This window comes from Podarcis filfolensis (genome assembly GCF_964270895.1).
Source record: "Podarcis filfolensis genome assembly, chromosome: 3".
Taxonomy (NCBI): domain Eukaryota; kingdom Metazoa; phylum Chordata; class Lepidosauria; order Squamata; family Lacertidae; genus Podarcis; species Podarcis filfolensis.
In genome coordinates this window covers 109921012-109939875 of record NC_139606.1, presented here as the reverse complement: position 1 = coordinate 109939875, position 18864 = coordinate 109921012, and the positions used below count along the sequence as shown (strand labels likewise).

Here is an 18864-nt window from a genome sequence, read left to right as displayed (position 1 = left end):
TGCATCTTTTGAAGTTAAGACCAGTACAGTGGTGCCTCTGGTTACAAACTTAATTCATTCTGGAGGTCCGTTCTTAACCCGAATCCATTTTTAACCTGAGGTACCACTTTAGCTAATGGGGCCTGCCACACCGCCACTGTGCAATTTCTGTTCTCATCCTGAGGTAAAGTTCTTAACCCAAGGTACTACTTCCTTGTTAGTGGAGTCTGTAACCCAAAGTGTTTGTAACCTGAGGTTTTTGTAACCTGAGGTACCACTGTATCTTAATCGTAAGTCTATAGCACACCTTATTTTATTTTTAATACAACTTTGGAAAGTGTGCATTGTATTAATGGATGGGAAAGTACACCTTTTGATTATATTTTTCATGCGTTTTCTAGAATTAACACTTTGGAACAGTTAAGTCAGGAATTGTGCTAGCCCTTTTCGCAAAAGTGTAAAAGTGATGAGTTTAAAACTAAACCATGAGTCTTGTTTTAACAGGGCTTGTTCAGAAACTTTGATGATGCCTTCTTGCCTGTACTGAAACCCCACTTAGAACATTTGGCAATAGATTCTCACGAAAGTCCCCAACGATGTATAGCAGAAATCATAGCTGGTGTGATAAGAGGATCTAAGCACTGGACATTTGAAAAGGTAGCGTGTACTTCGTTTAATTTTTGCAAAAACGAAACAGCTGCGCATGCACAAGGATTACCACTTTCTCACCCCCCTGAATGTCCCCCACACTGTCCGCCAAATATGATCCGGGGGGTTGTGGAAACCTCCAGAACAGGTTTAGGAAAAGTGCCATTGTGCAACCAGAGAGCCTTGTGCTGACGGAACTACTTTCTCAGTGCTTTGTTGAATATAACCTATATTTATTTAGGTTATTTTTTATACTACACTTCATCATAAGTGTCACAGGGTGGTGTAGAACAAAATAAAATGCAATAATTAAAACCAGTGCACACAGAATATAAACCTGCGAAATCCCAAGGTGGTTAGAAAAGCTACATTGAATTCCTGGGGAAGAATAGTATATAAATAATACCAGTTTTAAACTTTCAAAGAAATCATTGCTTTTTTTGAAGCCCTCTCCACCCTGGTCTAAAAGTTGTACATTGATATTAATTGGTTTCTGGGATTTTCCTAAACATGGAATTGCTAAATTATATTTACCCCTTAGTATCAGAATCATGAGTAGCTGAGATTAAGAATGAACTGCTGTTTATTCTCTGATCCTTTAAGGTTGGCAATTGGCCCAAAATATTAAGGATTCTGTGTTCTTGGTTTTGGGTTCCTCCAGATCTTAGGCTGCAGAGATTCTGACAGGAGCTCTTTTTCAGATTTCCATACTGGCAACGTTACCTTGCAAGAAATTAAATTTTGTTGAGTTTTTTGTTTGGTTTTTTAATTGAGACGGCTTAAGTTTAAGCAGTATCTGAGCAGTATGCAAGAAAACAAAACATAAAAATACAGCGGCAGTGCAAAGAGAGAGTCCCTGTGTCATATGTACAGGGGTGGCTCAAGGTGTTTCAGCACCTGAGACCTGCTGCCACCCCCACATTGAGAGAGCAAACTCCATAAGAAGACCCCCCTGCTGGGCAGGGGGAAAGAGGATGTCCTTTCTGGATTCCCACCCGGGAGTGAGGCTTAGCTCCTGCTTCCACCCTATCTGCTGCCAGTCCCTCTCTGCTCCTAGAGACCAGCAGCAAAGCAGAACAGGATCCCACCCCTTGGAGGGTGCAACCTGCGACAGCTGCCTTGCCTAGCCTCATGGTCTGGTCGGCCGTGCCTACGTACTTCTCATGATTTCTTTGCCTGTTCTCCCTTTTTGTACAGGTAGAGAACCTCTGGAAAGTTCTGTGTCCGCTTCTTAGGACAGCTTTATCCAACATAACAGTGGAAACTTACAATGACTGGGGTACCTGTATAGCAACGTCATGTGTAAGTCCTGCATATTTCCTTTTTAATTTGCTGCATCTAAAAAAAAATACAAGTGCTATAGTTCTTCGCTCTTCTTATTCCTCAGCGAGGTGGGTACCAAGCCTCTTCCGTCTTATTCTGAGGTATGGGAGGAACTGTTCAGTTGTTAGGTGGTTTTGTCACAGCTTTCCCTGTAGCTCAGGTTGCTACAGGGCAAGGTGTCTTCTCAGTCTTCTTCACTTTTGCTCCCCCTTCCTCCATGCCTCTCCCCTTTGCAGTCATTTTTGTCCATTTTTTGCTCTCTGTAATCCGTCTGGTGTGCACAGGGCAAGGCTTGGACTTTGTTCTTATCTTTTCTCTTTTTTGGGGTGCTGCAAATGTGACGTGTTATGCAGCCCAAGAGAAAGCTGCTATCTAATTATTGGGTCTCTCTGGCTCGTCCTGTGACTATCGGGGGGAAATAGCACCTTAGTTAGACAGGAAATTACAGCTGTGGCTGCTGAGTCTTAAGTTTCACATGAACCTAGAAATTGGGATGAAAACGTACTTTTGAAGACCTGTGATTCAGCCCTCTGGCTGTTTACTCAGAAGTAAGTCTTGCTTCTGGTCTTACTCCCTAGTAAATGTGTATAAAAGATTATAACCCAGGGATGGGCTTTTGTGCACTCTTAATTTAGGAATAAATACCATTGAACTCAGTGACACTTACTTCTGAGTAACCTGCTTAGGATTGGCGATAAGGCTTAGATCAAAGCTTTGGTATGCTCAGAGACAAAAAGGGTATGTGCTCAGGGCAAAAAGAACATTTTATACAAGCTGGCATTTTGGAGCTGCAGTGTTTTCTTTTTATGATGGTTTCTGTCTGGATTTTTATTTCTTGCTTGCTTTTTTAAAAAAACAACAACACGTTTTTATGCAATAGAACCCACTCTTTTAACAGCACAAATGTTTGATATTGAATTGTCTTTCAGAAAGCTTTACCAAGATTTCACTTGCCAGAAATCATTTTGCCCCTTTTGCCTTTTAAAATTGTTAATACAGGAGAGCAGGGACCCTCGAAAATTGCACTGGTTGTTTGAATTGTTGTTGGAGTCTCCGTTGAGCGGTGAAGGAGGATCATTTGTTGATGCATGGTAAAATAATAATAATAATAATAATAATAATAATAATAATAATAATAATAGTAAAAATTAATAATAATTTTGCCTATTTGTTGTAGGCCAAAGTGTGGAAGACAGTGGGGCTCATATTTATACAGAACAGATTGTTCCCGTGCTGACAGGTTCTCACTCTTGTCAGCTGTTGCACCACAGCATTCAGCAGTAATTGCTTCAGGATCAAGCCCCACATAAGGCGCACTGCAGTAATCCAATACAGTCATACCTCATGTTACGTCCGCTTCATGTTACATTCTTTCCGGTTGTGTCCCGCAGCGACCCGGAAGTACCGGAAAGGGTTACTTCCGGGTTTCGCTGCTCGCACATGCGCAGAAGTGCAAAATGACGTCATGCGCAGAAGCGGCGAATCGCAACCCGCGCATGCGCAGATGCGCCGCTGCGGGTTGCGCTCTTTTCATGTTGAGAACGGGCCTCCAGAACGGATCCCATTCGCAACCAGAGGTACCACTGTATTGAAATAGCCAGTACATGAACTAATGCAGCCAAGCTTTCCTGGTCCAGGAACGGTCATGATTTTCTTACCAGATGCAGCCGGTAAAAGATGCTCCTAGCCACCAAAGCTGCCTGGACTTCCAGTGACAAAGCTGTGTCCAGAAGGAGGCACATGCACACGCCATTAAAGAGCTGCTGGAACTATTCTTAATATCCGTGCATGTTGTACTACTGCAATTTTGGTGGTTTTCATTTCCAGCGAAGGTGTTCCTATGGCCATCCCTCCCCCCTTTAACTATATGAGGAGCTGCTAGTTCAGGCATAGGCAAACTCGCCCCTCCAAATGTTTTGGGACTACAACTTCCATCATCCCTGACCACTGGTCCTGTTAGGAATGATGGGAGTTGTAGTCCCAAAACATCTGGAGGGCCGAGTTTGCCTATGCCTGTTGCTAGTTCCCTTGGTTTATTGTAAGCAAAAAATTAAGTCATTGGCCTACCTTTTGTGAGCAATGAAGTGTAAGAGAATTGTTTGTGTCATGCCTTGGGGTCTTTGGGTGGCGATAAAGGTGTGTTTCCCTAAGTTATGACCTTACTGTATGTTTCTCTGTCTTTTCCCGCTCCCCTCCCCATTCCCCTGCCCCTTCCTAGTCGACTGTATGTCCTGCAAGGAGGTCTTGCACAGCAAGAATGGCGAGTACCAGAGCTGCTGCACAGATTGCTGAAGTACCTAGAGCCGAAACTCACCCAAGTTTACAAAAATGTCCGAGAGAGGATAGGAAGGTTAGTGTTCTCAAGCCCGTGCATAGTTTTTAGGCCCTCGGCTGAAAGCCAGAGGATGGGAGCTCTCACTCTTTGGGTTATGACCTTGTCAGGCAGAAGCCATAAATATGGTATAATAGTAATAGTAATTTTACTATTTATATGCTGTCCATCTGACTGAGTTGCCCCAGCCACTTTGGGCGCCTTCCAGCAAAATACGAAAACACAAGAAAACACCAAACATTAAAAACTTACCTAATCAGGGCTGCCGTCAGGTGTCTTCTAAAAGTCAGATAGTTGTTTATTTCCTTGACATCTGATGGAAGGGCGTTCCACAGGGCGGGTGCCACTACCGAGAAGGCCCTCTGCCTGGTTCCCTGTAACCTCTCTTCTCGCAGGGAGGGAACTGCCAGAAGGCCCTCAAAGTCAAATATTAATATGTCTTTCCTTCAGAATGCTGGAGGTTGTATGATTAAATGCCCCACCTCAACAACAACAAAACCCTCTCTGTTCATAGAAAATTAGGACATCAGGCTAAGCTAGTATTCTTCTCTCTGAGATGCTAGTTCCTCACAAAAGGACCTTTTTTACATGTAGCATTCAAACATACAACCCCCTTCTCACATAACAATCTGAAAGCACTCAAGAAGGCTCTACCTTGTGAATCTTATGAATGTATTATTGAGAGCCAGTGTGGTGTAGTGGTTAAGAGCGGTAGTCTCATAATCTGGGGAACCGGGTTCGCGTCTCCGCTCCTCCACATGCAGCTGCTGGGTGATCTTGGGCCAGTCACACTTCTCTGAAGTCTCTCGGCCTCACTCACCTCACAGAGTGTTTGTTGTGGGGGAAGAAGGGAAAGGAGAATGTCAGCCGCTTTGAGACTCCTGAAGGGGAGTGAAAGGCGGGATATCAAATCCAAACTCTTCTTCTTCTTAGCCGTTAGATTTCTAAGGAAGCTATCAGATTCTCCCCAGGAACTAGAATGAGTGGTAATTTCTGCAACAAATTTGTGAACAGGGTTTAAAGGAAAATATTAAACGTGTATACTTCATTTTCTTTCGTGTAGCGTTCTGACATACATCTTCATGATAGATGTTTCCTTACCAAATACCGCTCCAACAAAATCTCCCCATGTCCATGAGTTCACTTCCCGAATACTTGAAAAACTCAAACCCCTTACGGAAGTGGATGAAGAAATTCAGAATCATGTTATGGAAGAGAATGGGGTCGGAGATGAAGATGAGCGGACTCAGGGCATTAAACTCTTGAAAACCAGTAAGTGCCTGTGCTAAACTTGCGCACACCAAATTAAATGCCCGGCTGTACTTATTTGAGAGTTACTATTTCAATTCGCATTCTTCTTTTCCATATGAGTGTCACCCATCATAACAGCAAATGTATATACAGGTGCATCATTACAGCAAGCAGCCTAATATTGATTGTTTTCATATTGTGCCTCACTCAGATATTTTAAAATATTAAGAAATTTATAAATGCTTTTAAATGAATGAATGGTAATTTCAAAATGCATCGAGAGAATAAAACATAATATGACAATCCAAATAATTCCTGTTGGTAATGCTAACAACATTTTAAATTCATTATCAAATGGGCAATATCGACCATTGTGTCTTTTAAGATAGCTGATAGTTGGAAAAGATTAGTTTGAGCCATGCCTGTGTCTTGCTGTGCTCTCTTTGACCTTGTGCCTCTGTTTGCCTTCCTTCTGCCTTCGACAGTTCTGAAGTGGTTAATGGCAAGTGCGGGGAGAGCCTTTTCCACAGCTGTCGCGGAACAGCTTCAGCTCTTGCCGTTGTTTTTCAAGGTACGTGGTTTGTTAGTTCTCTTTAGGCTTCAGAGGTGATTTCTGAACACATTAAACCAACAATGCTTGACAAATAGCGGGACCCGGGTGGTGCCGTGGTCTAAACCACTGAGCCTCTTGGGCTTGCCAATCGGAAGGTTAGCAGTTCGAATCCACACGATGGGGTGAGCTCCCGTTGCTCTGTCCCAGCTTCTGCCAACCTAGCAGTTCAAAAGCAGTGGAAGCAGATAAATCTTAGGTGTTTTGTTTTTTTTCAAATTTAAAGAAGTGCGTTTATTTTTCTTCAAGCACTTCTTCCATTTCTCAAGTATGAAAAGTTTGTTAGAAACAACAACATAATACTTAAAGTAACTCTTTTTTTCCAACTGCTCTCTAAATACTTACACATAGAAACTAATGCCATACTAACAGGTTCTGCCTAAAACAGTTCTTTTTACATCCAATTTATCTATTGAAAGAAATTATTTGTCTTATTTTGGCTTTTACACCTACTCTTTGATTGATTGATTTAAGGTATTTATGTACTGCTTTTCAGGTGGCACTCACAAAGCAGTATACCAAAGATTGGCACAAAATTGCAGTGAAATTGAAAGACATCTATTTCTTTAGGAGATTGTACAGCTCTTCAATTCTCTGCTTCCCCAAGGGCAAGATGGGCTTGATGAGGCACTGCGTGTGGTTTTTCATTATCCACTCTTGCGACTGTAATTTGTTTAAAACTATTTTCAATATTGTATTTTTTAAATTGCCATAGCTCACCCTTGCTGCCCAATTGTAAAAGATGACAAGCCTTGAGCTAGGGAAGTCTTTTCAGGTTTAATACTGCTGAGAATTCAATGCATATGTTCATTTCTTTGTATGCTTCAGAGGAAACCCACTAAAGGTTTGGGAGCAATCCACCAAACACCCGTCCTATTTAAGTCCTGTTTCAGTTAAGGGGATTAGACAGATAATGCAGAAATATTTCAGGGAGGCAATTTCCCCTCCCTTTAAAGTTTTAAAATCTCAATTTTATTGTCCAAATCCCTGTATATTTCTAGATTCTCAGAGCCAAATATTATTATTCTTTGTTAATTTATATACCACCTGAAGATCATAGTAGTGACATCTACTCAGTGTCCTTGGAGTAGGCATATTAATAGCAAAACAAGCAGCACACTTCAGCTGTTGATTATTTTGTGAATGTACTTCAATACAGCATTTAGGGGCTTTATGCTTGAATATTTCATTGATCCCATCATTCTAGTTGGAGAAGCTGAAAAGTTCTGTGACATTCCCCCATTATTGTCCTGCGTTGTATTCATTTTACAAAAAAGAAGCCGCCTTTGGCTGTTGGTCTTCAACCTGTGTCCACTCACCTTTCCTGTTCTTCCTTCCACAGATAGCACCTGTAGAAAATGACAATAGCTACGATGAACTTAAGAGAGATGCTAAGATGTGCTTGTCATTAATGTCTCAGGGATTGCTGTACCCTCAACAAGTGCCTTTGGTACTCCAGGTGCTAAAACAAGTGCGTGGCATTTTCTTAAGCTGTGTAAACAACAAAAGCATATTTCATGGTGTCAGCATTCCCTCGAGGCAACCGTTCACAGTAAATGCCTTCTGCCTCAATACTTGGGGGGGGGTCTCCTATAAAATTCTGAATTATTTGATGACTACCAAAATGGCCGTCCCTATAGCAGGTGGTATGCGTGTGGAGGGAAGACCTGTTTATTGCAATAAGATCTTGGAGGTCCCGGGCCACAGGGAGGTTAGGCTGCCCTCAACCAGAGCCTAGGGCTTTTTCGGCTGTGGCCCCGATCTGGTGGAATGCTCTGTCACAAGAGACTAGGGCCCTGCGGAACTTGACATCTTTCTGCAGGGCCTGCAAGACAGCTGTTCCACCAGGCCTTTGGCCGAGGCACAGTCTGACCCCTTCCTTTGGTATTCCTCACAGAACTCTAGCCCAATGGTTGCCATTAATTTGATTTTGAATTGATTTTAAAATGAATTGATTTTAGAATGCTGTGTTCCTTTTATTGTTGTTAGCGGCTCTGAGCCCGGCTTCAGTTGGGGAGGGCTGAATATAAATAAATTTTATTTTTATATTATTATTATTATACCCTCTGGGGTGAAGTGCATCTCTGCTGCCTCTGCTCATGGAAACCTACTGAATTCTACCCCACCTTTACAGGGTTCATGCCATTAATGAACTGGACAATCCAAGCAAGGGCACCAACCCATTGGCTAACGCAGTGGTTTGACTTCACCCCTAGAGGCACACTCCATTGTCTCTTTAGACAGACGGATGCCAGCAACAAGCCCAGAAGTTAAGCTGTCATCTGAGGAATTAAGGAGAGGGGATTGGGCATGGAAATAGGACTGAGCGTTAGGACAAATGAGCATTAGAGCAAAAGACCTGCTATGACTACTTGTAGATAAATTCTGAAATGTAGCTATGGAGAGTTTTTGCTTTCTCTGTATGGTGGTTTAAATGCAGGTTGATCCTTGCTTCCACTTGAGGAATTGCCTGTTTATTTTTTTCTAACTGCTGCTATTTTGTTATTTTGCAGACAGCAAAGAATAGTTCCTGGCATGCGAGGTACACAGTGCTAACCTACCTCCAGACCATGGTTTTTTATAATCTTTTTATCTTCCTAAACAATGAAGAAGCGGTAAATGACATCAGATGGCTGATTATAAGACTGCTAGAGGATGAACAACTTGAGGTGAACAATATACCTGTGCTTGCATTTCTTGACGGCCTGTGAAAAATCCATGTTTGCAAAATAAAAGTTGAGCTTCGTAGGTAACGGGGCACCATCCTGCCCAAAGTTTAATCACTTTTAAAAGTTCTGTTGATCTTGGTGGAAGAATTAGGTAATATGATCCATATGTGAACCAAACACTGCAAAAACCATAAATTACCAGCAGAAAACACTTGATAGTAGTTTATTACGTTTCCCATGTTCATTTCACACCTGTATTATTCTTGTTAGCTTGTCCATTTCGGCAACACTAAAGCTTTTCCATTATTGTTTCTTACATTTGCTCTGCAAAGGTCCATTTGATTTCCCAATTTTAGCAACTACGCTCTTTGCTGCTACCATCAGGCCAGCATATGCTTAAGTCTTCCCCTTTGAAACCAGAGGGACTTGAATATGTTTCGCTTTTGTCATGGTCTTTTGTCATGACATTCCTCCTTTTCTCTGATACAGCATTGTCTTTTACTTTGCCCAGGCACTGAGTGCATTTTTAATTATCCACTGTATATTTAAGAGGTCAGCATAAGTTTGTTTTACGAGCTCTAGTGCTCTCATGCGATATTTTGATTATATGAAACAGAAGCTGCGAACACAACATTGTTCATGTGTGAGTGAAATAACCATTTATGGAGGTAAATGAACCAAGCTATAGGTTACCAGGGCAACTTTACTGTTGGCTATAAGAGAGGTTTCTGAAACATTTTGTTTCCCAGAATGGTAGTTCCTGAAGCAGGTTTGCTAGTGACCTAACTGCTGCAGGAAGCGGTGTTTTGAATTTGAAGCAGTCTTTGGTTCCTGCTTCAGTGTTACATAGCCATGAGTTCTGCTTGCATCCTATGAATGCTACTAGCATCCTTTTACCACTGTTAGTTGGAACATTTATCCTGCCATCTAAAACAAGCAAACACCCCCCGCTGTTTGCTGTTCCCTCTTTAGCAGCAATGCAGACTTGTGGAACTAATTTGTAGAGCAAATTTGCAAATCGCCAGATGAATAGTACGTTCTTGCAAAACAGCAGTACAGATCGGTAAAGCGCCTCCTTGTGTGTAATCTCTTGTGACCTGGTTGCCATGGAAACCTCAAATCTTGCGGTGGTGGTAATCTTGCGTTTCCTTGCCCTGAGCTGGCAAGCCCTAAAATGGTGCTCACTTGTTACTCCAGTGCTGTTTTGCGCTCTCTCTCTCTCTCTCTCTCTCTGTGTGTGTGTGTGTGTGTGTTACATAAAGACAAGAGCAGCTTCTGCCATCAAGGGGAGGCTAGGTTGTGCCTGGCATGGTTGTTTAGAGTGAAGGAAATAGTGGATTCCCCCATATCTCCTTCCTCCTTCCCAGCATTTTGGTTCTCAGCTTTGATTTAAATAAAAGGTATCAGAAAGAAAAGCTGCTCTCCCCTTTGAATGTCCCCCATATCCCATTCTCCTCACCTGGCAGCCGTGTTCTTGGGGTGAGCCTCATTATTTTCAAATCCTGCCTGTTCCAGCCCCTGCCCTTCCCACATCCCATTGCTTTCTTACCTTTTCAAATTCATTCTGTGAGGCTTTTATTCTTTGGATGAAGTCCCTTCTTCCTACTTCCTTGGGCACTGTTTTGACTAATGGTGTGTCTTTCTCCAGTGAAATTCCCTCTTTCTCTTTCTTCTGGCTCCTTTCTAACTACACTTGGAAGTCGAACGGAATCTGTTCCGGAAGTCTGTTCGACTTCCAAAATGTTCAGAAACCAAAGCGCAGCTTCTGATTGGCTGCAGGAAGCTCCTGCAGCCAATCAGAAGCCCTGTGGGACGTTTGGCTTCCAAATAACGTTCGCAAACTGGAACACTCACTTCCGGGTTTTCAGCATTTGGAAGCCAAAATGTCAAAGTACCAAGGCATTCAGGATCCAATGTACGACTGTACTTTAAAATATGCTACTGTTTCCCCCTGTTCTCAAACCACCCACCTTCCCTATCCAACTATCAGTCTGACCCCTTTCTATGCTTCACTTCCAAATTCCCGGAGCCCCTTCTTACTCCCACTGCCTTGACTTTTCCTCTATCTCTTCTCATGCCTTCCTTCAATCTGGTCCCTGCCCCCTGTTCCGAAACTCCTCTTTCAAAGATCACTGGTGTGATCTGGGCCTCTGTTGCCTAAACTACTGCAGTTTCCTCCTCTCTGGACTCCTGTTAGATTTCCAATTGCTCTGATCATGTCGTGCGCCGCTCCTTAAATCCCTGTATAAGTGATAAAAGGTAAAGAATCCAAAACACGTAGTTAACACTGTTCAGAAGTTGATATCCGCTGGCACATTTGCGACTGGCTCTCCAGAGTACAAGCACCTGCCAACACTGCATCCAAACCAGCACATTAAATTATACCCTTGAACATAATTGTCAGGGACTCAGGAGCAGGAGCACTGGGGAGAGAGGAAATGGAGAGCGAAGGGGAAGAATCCGAGGGCAGCGTAGGGGAGTATGACAGTGGCCCGAGAGATTCCATGAGCTTCTCCAGCGAATCAGAAGATTCCCAGAAGGGGGCGCCTATGGTCAGGGCAAGGGGGGTCCCAGGGGGGACGCACCAGAAACAAGGAGCCAGAGGGGAACCCCAAAGCAGCAGTGGGGGATTGGGACCAGTTTCCCCACCAGAGTGTAGTGGGGGGGAAGAGTCACATGTGTCAGGGCCAGCGTCTCCTCCAGCGGGGAGAGAGAGTGAGTCAGGGCTGACCACGCCTCCAACGGAGGGGAGGTCAGTTGCAGCTAGCCCCCCCAGAGGGGGAAGCAGTGACAGCAGCAGCAGTGAAACGGTCAGGAGAAAAGTTGCCGGCTGGGCGCGCGCGCCAAGTTCAAATGTACAGGCACGGGGAACAGCAGGAGACCCGGATGGGGAACCAGCTCCTAAAGCCCGCCGGAGGGAGGGGGAAGGCTCAGGGGACTCAGCGTCAGAAGAGTCTAGAAAGGGCGAGACCCCAACGGCCAGGCGGAACCAGAGGCGGAAGGAACTGAGGAAGAGGTGGAGTAAGGCTAGAATCTTAAATTGGTGTCTGGGGGGAGGAGACTCAGACGGAGCATCAGCGGTCTGACAGTTGAGACGTAGAGCTGCGCGCTGCGGCTCTGGAAGTGAAACTGAACTTCAATAAAGACTTTGTACCTAACAACGAAGCAGCGTTGGTCCTTTGTGAGCTGGGACCTTGGGCAGCTCTGACAGTAATATTCTAAAGTTCTAAAGTCAGCCTGCAGACCCCGTAGTAAATGAGCATAGGAAGTTAACAGGCACTTGAGATCAACTTCCTCTAATTTTTATACTTCGCGGGTGGTGCTGTGGTCTAAACCACTGAGTCTTGTGCTTGCCGATTGGAAGGTCGGCGGTTCGAATCCCCGTGATGGGGTGAGCTCCCGTTGCTCGGTCCCAGCTCCTGCCAACCTAGCAGTTTGAAAGCATGCCAAAAAGTGCAAGTAGATAAATAGGTACCGCTCCGGCGGGAAGGTAAACGGCGTTTCCGTGTACTGCTCTGGTTTCGCCAGAAGCAGCTTAGTCATGCTGGACACATGACCCGGAAAAACTGTTTGTGGACAAACATCGGCTCCCTCGGTCAGTAAAGCTAAATGAGTGCCACAACCCCAGAGTCCTTTGCGACTGACTCAACTGTCAGGGGTCCTTTACCTTTACCTTACTCAAATTTGTGTTAAGCAATGAACCTATAGAGCCCATTCCGCTGAGCTGAAAGGTGAAGTGCTAACAGACCCCAGGGTCAGAAGACTTGGCCACAGAGTGAGCAAACTTGCCACTGAACCGCTTTCATTGACATCCCGTCACATAAGTCAAAATTTGTGTTTGCAACTGAATTCAATGCGGGAACTCCTGCAGCAAGAATTACCAAGCAAGCCAATCACTGAAATCATGAATTACTACGGGGTCGTTTGAGAAAGATACCGCAGTGGAGCAAATGCCGACTTGTCGGCCAGACTTGTTCCCTGGAGTAACTGGTTTCCTCGTCCATCCCTAGGTGAGAGAGATGGCGGCCACCACATTGAGCGGCTTGCTCCAGTGCCACTTCCTGGTGATTGATGACCCCCTGCAGACTCACTTTGAGCAGCTCTGTAAGAGGAGGCTCCCGAAGAAGAGGAAAAGAGACCTCAGCACAGTGGTGGATACCATTCCTCCTGCAGGTAAAGCCATACATGATGGCTTCTTAAGAGGGTCTTTGTCTTTGTCCAGGCTTTGGTGTCCTCACATGCCTGAGACTAGTTCACCACCACTGGAAATGGTTTCAGTCCAAAGCAGTGGAAAAGGTGCTGCATTAGACGCTGTCAGTCTGCTGGTTCAGGAAACAGGAAGGCAACACAGGCGCAGTGACTGAGGCCGGGAGAACCAAACCAGAGTAAAGTAAACTCAAATTCACAACTGATGATACTTTGCCAAGGGGAGCAGGAAGTAGGAGGAGGAAGCTAGAAGCATGAAATTTTAGGAGGTGCAAAGCCCAGGGGCTTGTGAGCACATAGGTGGGCTCCTCGGCAGCTTATGCTTATGTGCTTGCAAGCTACTCGATTGTACTGCAATGCAGTGAGGCATGTTAATTGGGAGCAGCCTGCTACTTAGGTGGTGTTCGTTTGTTTTTTGCCTGCTGTTTCTGCTTTCCATCTGCCACCAAACTTGGAAGTGCAGGAGCTGTTGGGAAAGGACTGAAAAGTCACATGCAGCTCAGATCTCCCTTTTCCCTTTCTGCTTTGACTTGTGGAGAGTCAGAAGGGATACTGTACTACTCCAAGGAGCCCCAAACCCTCCTTTCCATCAAAGAAAAGAAAGGGAGATCTGAAATGGCCTCGGCCCAGTATACCTAAAGGAGCGTCTCCACCTTCATCATTCTGCCTGGACTCTGAGGTCCAGCGCCGAGGGCCTTCTGGCGGTTCCCTCATTGCAAGAAGCAAAGCTACAGGGAACCAGTCAGAGGGCCTTCTTGGTAGTGGCGCCCGCCCTGTGGAACGCCCTCCCATCAGATGTCAAAAAGATAAACAACTACCTGACATTTAGAAGACATCTGAAGGCAGCCCTGTTCAGGGAAGTTTTAAATGTGTGACATTTAATGTATTTTTAATCTTTGTTGGAAGCTGCCCAGAGTGGCTGGGGAAACCCAACCAGATGGGCGGGGTACAAATAAATACTACTACTACTACTACTACTACTACTACTACTACTACTAATAATAATAATAATAATAATAATTACTTTTGAGGTCAGCCGGGGAGGCCTTGTTAAGTTTACTCCAGCCACCTGAAACGTTGTGAGTAAGGTATCAGCTATCACCCATTGTATAGTAGACCCATTTTATAGGAAATCTTTAGAAAGAAAGGGCCCTTTCCCCCCAACACACACATACAAACACAATGTTTTGTTTCTTGTACATAGAAAGCATCAATGACTTCCTCTGTTGCAGATTTGGTGAAGCGCCATGCTGGTGTGCTGGGACTTAGTGCGTGCATTTTATCCAGTCCTTACGACGTGCCCACCTGGATGCCTCAGCTTTTAATGGACCTTAGTGCACATCTGAATGATCCTCAGCCTATTGAGGTAAGAGCCCTCTTGCCGCATGCCCTGGCAGCAAGGCTTTCTCACCAGAAACTGTTCTTAACCTGAAGCACCACTTTAGCTAATGGGGCCTCCTGCTGCCGCCGCGCCGCCGGAGCACAATTTCTATTCTCATCCTGAAGCAAAGTTCTTAACCCGAGGTACTATTTCTGGGTTAGCGGGGTCTGTAACCTGAAGCGTATGTAACCTGAAGTGTATGTAACCCGAGGTACCACTGTACTAATTCATAGCTGAGTCCTTAAAGAAAACTGAGGATAAGTTGGCTTATCATGGATTTTTTTTAAAAAAAAATTGCCTCTGCCAACGCAGGTTAGTTGTTTTAAATACGCTGTTTAGATCCATTTCTCTGCTTCTCGCCACACAGATGACAGTTAAAAAAACTTTGTCCAATTTCCGGAGGACCCACCATGATAACTGGCAAGAGCACAAGCAGCAGTTCACTGATGACCAGCTTCTCGTCCTTACTGACCTCTTGGTTTCGCCGTGCTATTATGCATAATGAGGTGAGATTGCGTTGTGTGATCATGGGCCAATAATAGCTTCTCGGAAAGCTTTTCTAGATAATCCAGCCAGGCACTGTGCAAACCCAGCTCTAAAATAGCAAGAGATGTTATTTTAGACACAATGAAATTAAATAGATAACAGGGCTGTGGCATAAAAACCAAGGCATCTTTAATGTATTTACAGCTCATTAAATTAAATTTGCTTCCCAGCTCAGCTAAAGCCTAGCAAGGGGGTATTTTCATGCTCGCATTGCAAGCTGGAACATGGGTAGGGAATATTTTTTGGCCTGGTGGGTCATATGATTATCTGATCCCCACCTCCATGGAGCAACCCACCTGTCAAATCACCTGACACTGTGATGGGCAGTGAGTTTAACACTGCTTTGCAATCAAGTTCCCCTTGCCATGCAGCTGATTTAGCCAGACCTGTGCCTGCCCCCCACACCTGATGTCATGTAGGATGTTAGTTGTGGCAAATGTGGGTGTGGTTGCGGGGGACGACGACAGGGCCTTGCAAGCCAAATTGGGATCTGTGCTGCGCCAAATGTGGTTGCGGGGGGGGGGGGGCTAGAGGTTCCCACCCCTGCATTTGACTAACACTGACCAGCACCTCTGGCAGAGCTGGGTGGAGGTTGCAATTGAAAGCAGCCTGGGGGTGATGAGCAGCCGCAGCGGGGTTTGATTAAAGGCATGCTTCACATTAACAAGACATTCCAGGTATAAGACAGCCCCGATCCACCTGGAATCCTAAAGAGGGAAGCTGCCATTCATATCCACTGACTGTGAAGGCTGGAGAGTGCTGGGGAAATTGACTGCCCCCTTTCCCCATGCTCCGGGCGGGTGGAGAATCCCTACTTCCATCCCAGTCTCCCTCCGCTAGAGCAGCTTTTTGCCAAAGGGCAAGGGGTATAGCTGGCTTCGTCTTTCCGTCCTTAGCAGTTGCAGAGAGGAGAACAGGGAGGAGTGATTATATTCTAAATGCAAGCTTTAGTGCAGGTACACACGCTCTTTTTCTTGCAAAACATGACCCGAGCTCTCCTTTCTTGTTTCCTCCCGTCTTGCAGGTTCTCGGAAAAAGGAGGGCCCACTGCCATTTCCGCAAAAATAAAGGAAACTCAAAACTAATTTATTGTGTATAGAACCCTTTTGGATATGGTAACTCTGAGGCTTAGCGCTGGAATCCTTTAAGGAAGTACATACCTTAAGTCTCTGTGGGAAGGACTCTTGAGGATTTCTGCTTCACTGGGGAGAGGGGACTGCCGCAGCGTGACAAGGCTTTGTGTTTGAGGGAGCAATCATGATTTATTTCCACACTTTCATGTAAATTCCTTGCATTAACCTGAAGCCCTTTAAAAAAGAAATCTTATTCTGTGCAGGTGGCTAATGCTGCAACTTCACATTACATACATGGACTTTCGAACCTAATTTCTGCAATTTTGGGTGCTCAAACTCTTCATCTGATCTGCCTGCAAGAGTGTGCATCTGTGAACTGCTGACCACTCGCTTCTAAGCGTAGGCCAAAAATGTCCCCCATAACATTGTTCTGTCTCTTTCCAGCTCCCATGCAATACCAGGCTATGCAGAACTTTGAGCTGGGTTTCTTTTGAAGTCTTACCTGCTGAGCAAACATTTCCCCCTCTATTGCTGTCCACATCAGAGCAATAGAGCTGTCCTTTCTGTTGACAGGTTTTTAAGTAAGATTCTCCAGCCAGGTACTGAACCTTAACTTTTGCCTGCCTTCGTAAGCAGCAGTCTTGTCATTTTTGTCCTCAGTTCAGTAGAGCCCACAGACAAGAGTGTCTCTCAACTGCTGGTTTTATTTCAGAGAACAAAAGAGTATGTACATATGTTAATAATGAGTGGCTAAAGACTTTTTAAATATTCCCTGTTTGCTAGTCACACATCTTTCCATTTGCCTCACATCCTCATCTTGGAACAAGTATGTAACTTGCATTTAAAAAAAAAAAACCAGAAGTACTGTATCTCCCTCCGCCTGCCCGCCCATCCCAAATTTCTTTCCGTTCTGCAACTCTGGTGGCTATTGGCTGGCTGTTTCACAACATGTTCAATATGTGTTACATAGGTGTAAAGGACTGTATAAATTGTAGAGGCACTGCACTGGCAAAGCACTGTACAGTTTGCAAAAATTTTACATAATTCATTTGTGAGAATTAACTTTTAAACAATCGCACTTTTAGGTGTTGATAATAGTGCTTTCAGCTTTTTGTATCTGATTCGATGCCAATTTCTTCTGGTTTTTAATATTACCCCCTCCCTCTAATGAGGTGACTTTAGTTTTTGGCTTGATTTTTTTCATTTAACTTTTTAGTGAATCTGTTGGTTTTAACTACGTAATCTCTGCCACTCTGCCCCCACCCGCTCCCTCACTTTGGGAATGCAAGCAAGTGACATGCTCTGGTGTGTGGTAAATTATAGAGTACAAGAATGCCTCCCATGTTGGGGGAAAAAATCATCTGAGAATTGTGTGTGTTTTCATCTTCTGCACATCCTGTACTTTTTTCTTTGTAAAAACAGGAATACATTTTTTTTCTTCAATCCTCTGCCTGCTGGGAAACAACACCAAGTTTTTAAAGCACAGCAGTGTAACCAGTACAGTATCTCCTGAGAGCTGATACACAGAAATAACTAATGTATAGCATAGTGCCAAAATGCCGCCTTCTCCTTTCAGTTGTGTACTTAGTTTAAAGCTGAATAAATGAATTGTTTGTAAGATCTGTGTGCGCATGGTGTCTTGTTTTTCAAGGGAGAGTTTCTTCAAGATAAGCCCTTTCACCTGAGGATATGAAGGGGGGAAAGCTGTTAGCCCTACTGTGTATCAAATTGGTCCCTAGTACAAAACATGTCACCTGTCTGCTTCCAGTTGTGCAGCACATCTCTCAGGAAACTTGTTTTTCCACTGGGCAAATCTGCAAAAAGCTAATATTTGAGTTGAGCCTAAAAAGGGATGCAATCTGGAGTTGTTTCTAAACCCTTGCAACTTCTTTCTTTTCCAGGACAGTGTGTGAATGTGAAGCTCAGTGGTAGATCAGCTGCAACATGGTGCAACGTGGCTTGGGAAAAGTGGGTTTTCTCCCTGTCCCACAACAATAAAACTATAATAGTTGTACAGCTATTTGTGCAAACTTGTGCGCATCCATTGAAGCTTATTTAGGACAGGTAAAAGCACATAAACTTTGGAACTCACTCCCACAGGAGACGACGGTGGCCACCAATTTGAATGGCTTTGGAGGAAAAGTGGGCTAATTCATGGGAGGTAAAGGCTAACCCTGGCTATGAACCATGATGGCTGTGCTTCTGCATACCAGTTGCTGGAAGCTGCTGTTCAAGTGCCAAAAGTGAAGTTGAAGCCAAGAGGAGTCAGGATGGCAAATCTCCTCTTGGGTTAGCCAGGCTGGCCTGGGAGGGGAGGGGTGAAGGGAAGAGGCTTACCTAGGCTCCTTTGCACCCTTGGCAAGGGGCTGTATCGGCACCCCAGTCCCTTGCACCCTTGGCAATCACTGGCTCGCTCTGTCTTCCTTTGCGATTTTTGTGCACCCCTGGGTCTGCGCCAATGGCAGGCCAACCTGACCAACGCTTAGGAATGCTCCCGGTCAAGGGTTTCCTGTCGCTAGATTTACTGTGCCTGAAAACCAAGGCTGCTGAAGTCAAAGGGGGAGCACTGGCAGAACCTCTGTCTTCTGTTTTGACCTTTCTGATGGCTCTCGGAAGCATTGCCGTGGCAAGAAATATGCGTAGGAGACCCCCCAGGCCAGTTGAGGGTCGAAAGTGCCCACCCCCTGTCCCCTTGTGTCATAGGTGCAGTGGTACCTCGGGTTACATACGCTTCAGGTTACAGACTCAGCTAACCCAGAAATAGTATCTCGGGTTAAGAACTTTGCTTCAGGATGAGAACAGAAATTGTCCTCCGGCGGCAGCGGGAGGCCCCATTAGCTAAAGTG

The 18864-nt window shown here is 44.8% G+C and overlaps 1 protein-coding gene across 4 annotated transcripts in view; it reads left to right on the top strand.

Annotated features, from left to right (window-relative positions):
• The window catches only part of PSME4 (proteasome activator subunit 4), an 81513-nt gene extending 63873 nt beyond the window's left edge, over positions 1-17640 (top strand). For all 4 annotated transcript variants that reach the window (XM_083604759.1, XM_083604758.1, XM_083604761.1 and 1 more), the window contains 12 exons: positions 484-636; positions 1825-1929; positions 2950-3041; positions 4169-4300; positions 5346-5554; positions 6019-6104; positions 7486-7614; positions 8657-8812; positions 12823-12985; positions 14251-14384; positions 14767-14905; positions 15970-17640. In XM_083604759.1, coding sequence (XP_083460885.1) covers positions 484-636; positions 1825-1929; positions 2950-3041; positions 4169-4300; positions 5346-5554; positions 6019-6104; positions 7486-7614; positions 8657-8812; positions 12823-12985; positions 14251-14384; positions 14767-14901 — 1494 coding nt within the window. In that variant the 3' untranslated portion in view covers positions 14902-14905; positions 15970-17640. The remainder of the gene's footprint in view (positions 1-483; positions 637-1824; positions 1930-2949; positions 3042-4168; positions 4301-5345; positions 5555-6018; positions 6105-7485; positions 7615-8656; positions 8813-12822; positions 12986-14250; positions 14385-14766; positions 14906-15969) is intronic.
• The last annotated feature ends 1224 nt before the right edge of the window (positions 17641-18864 follow it).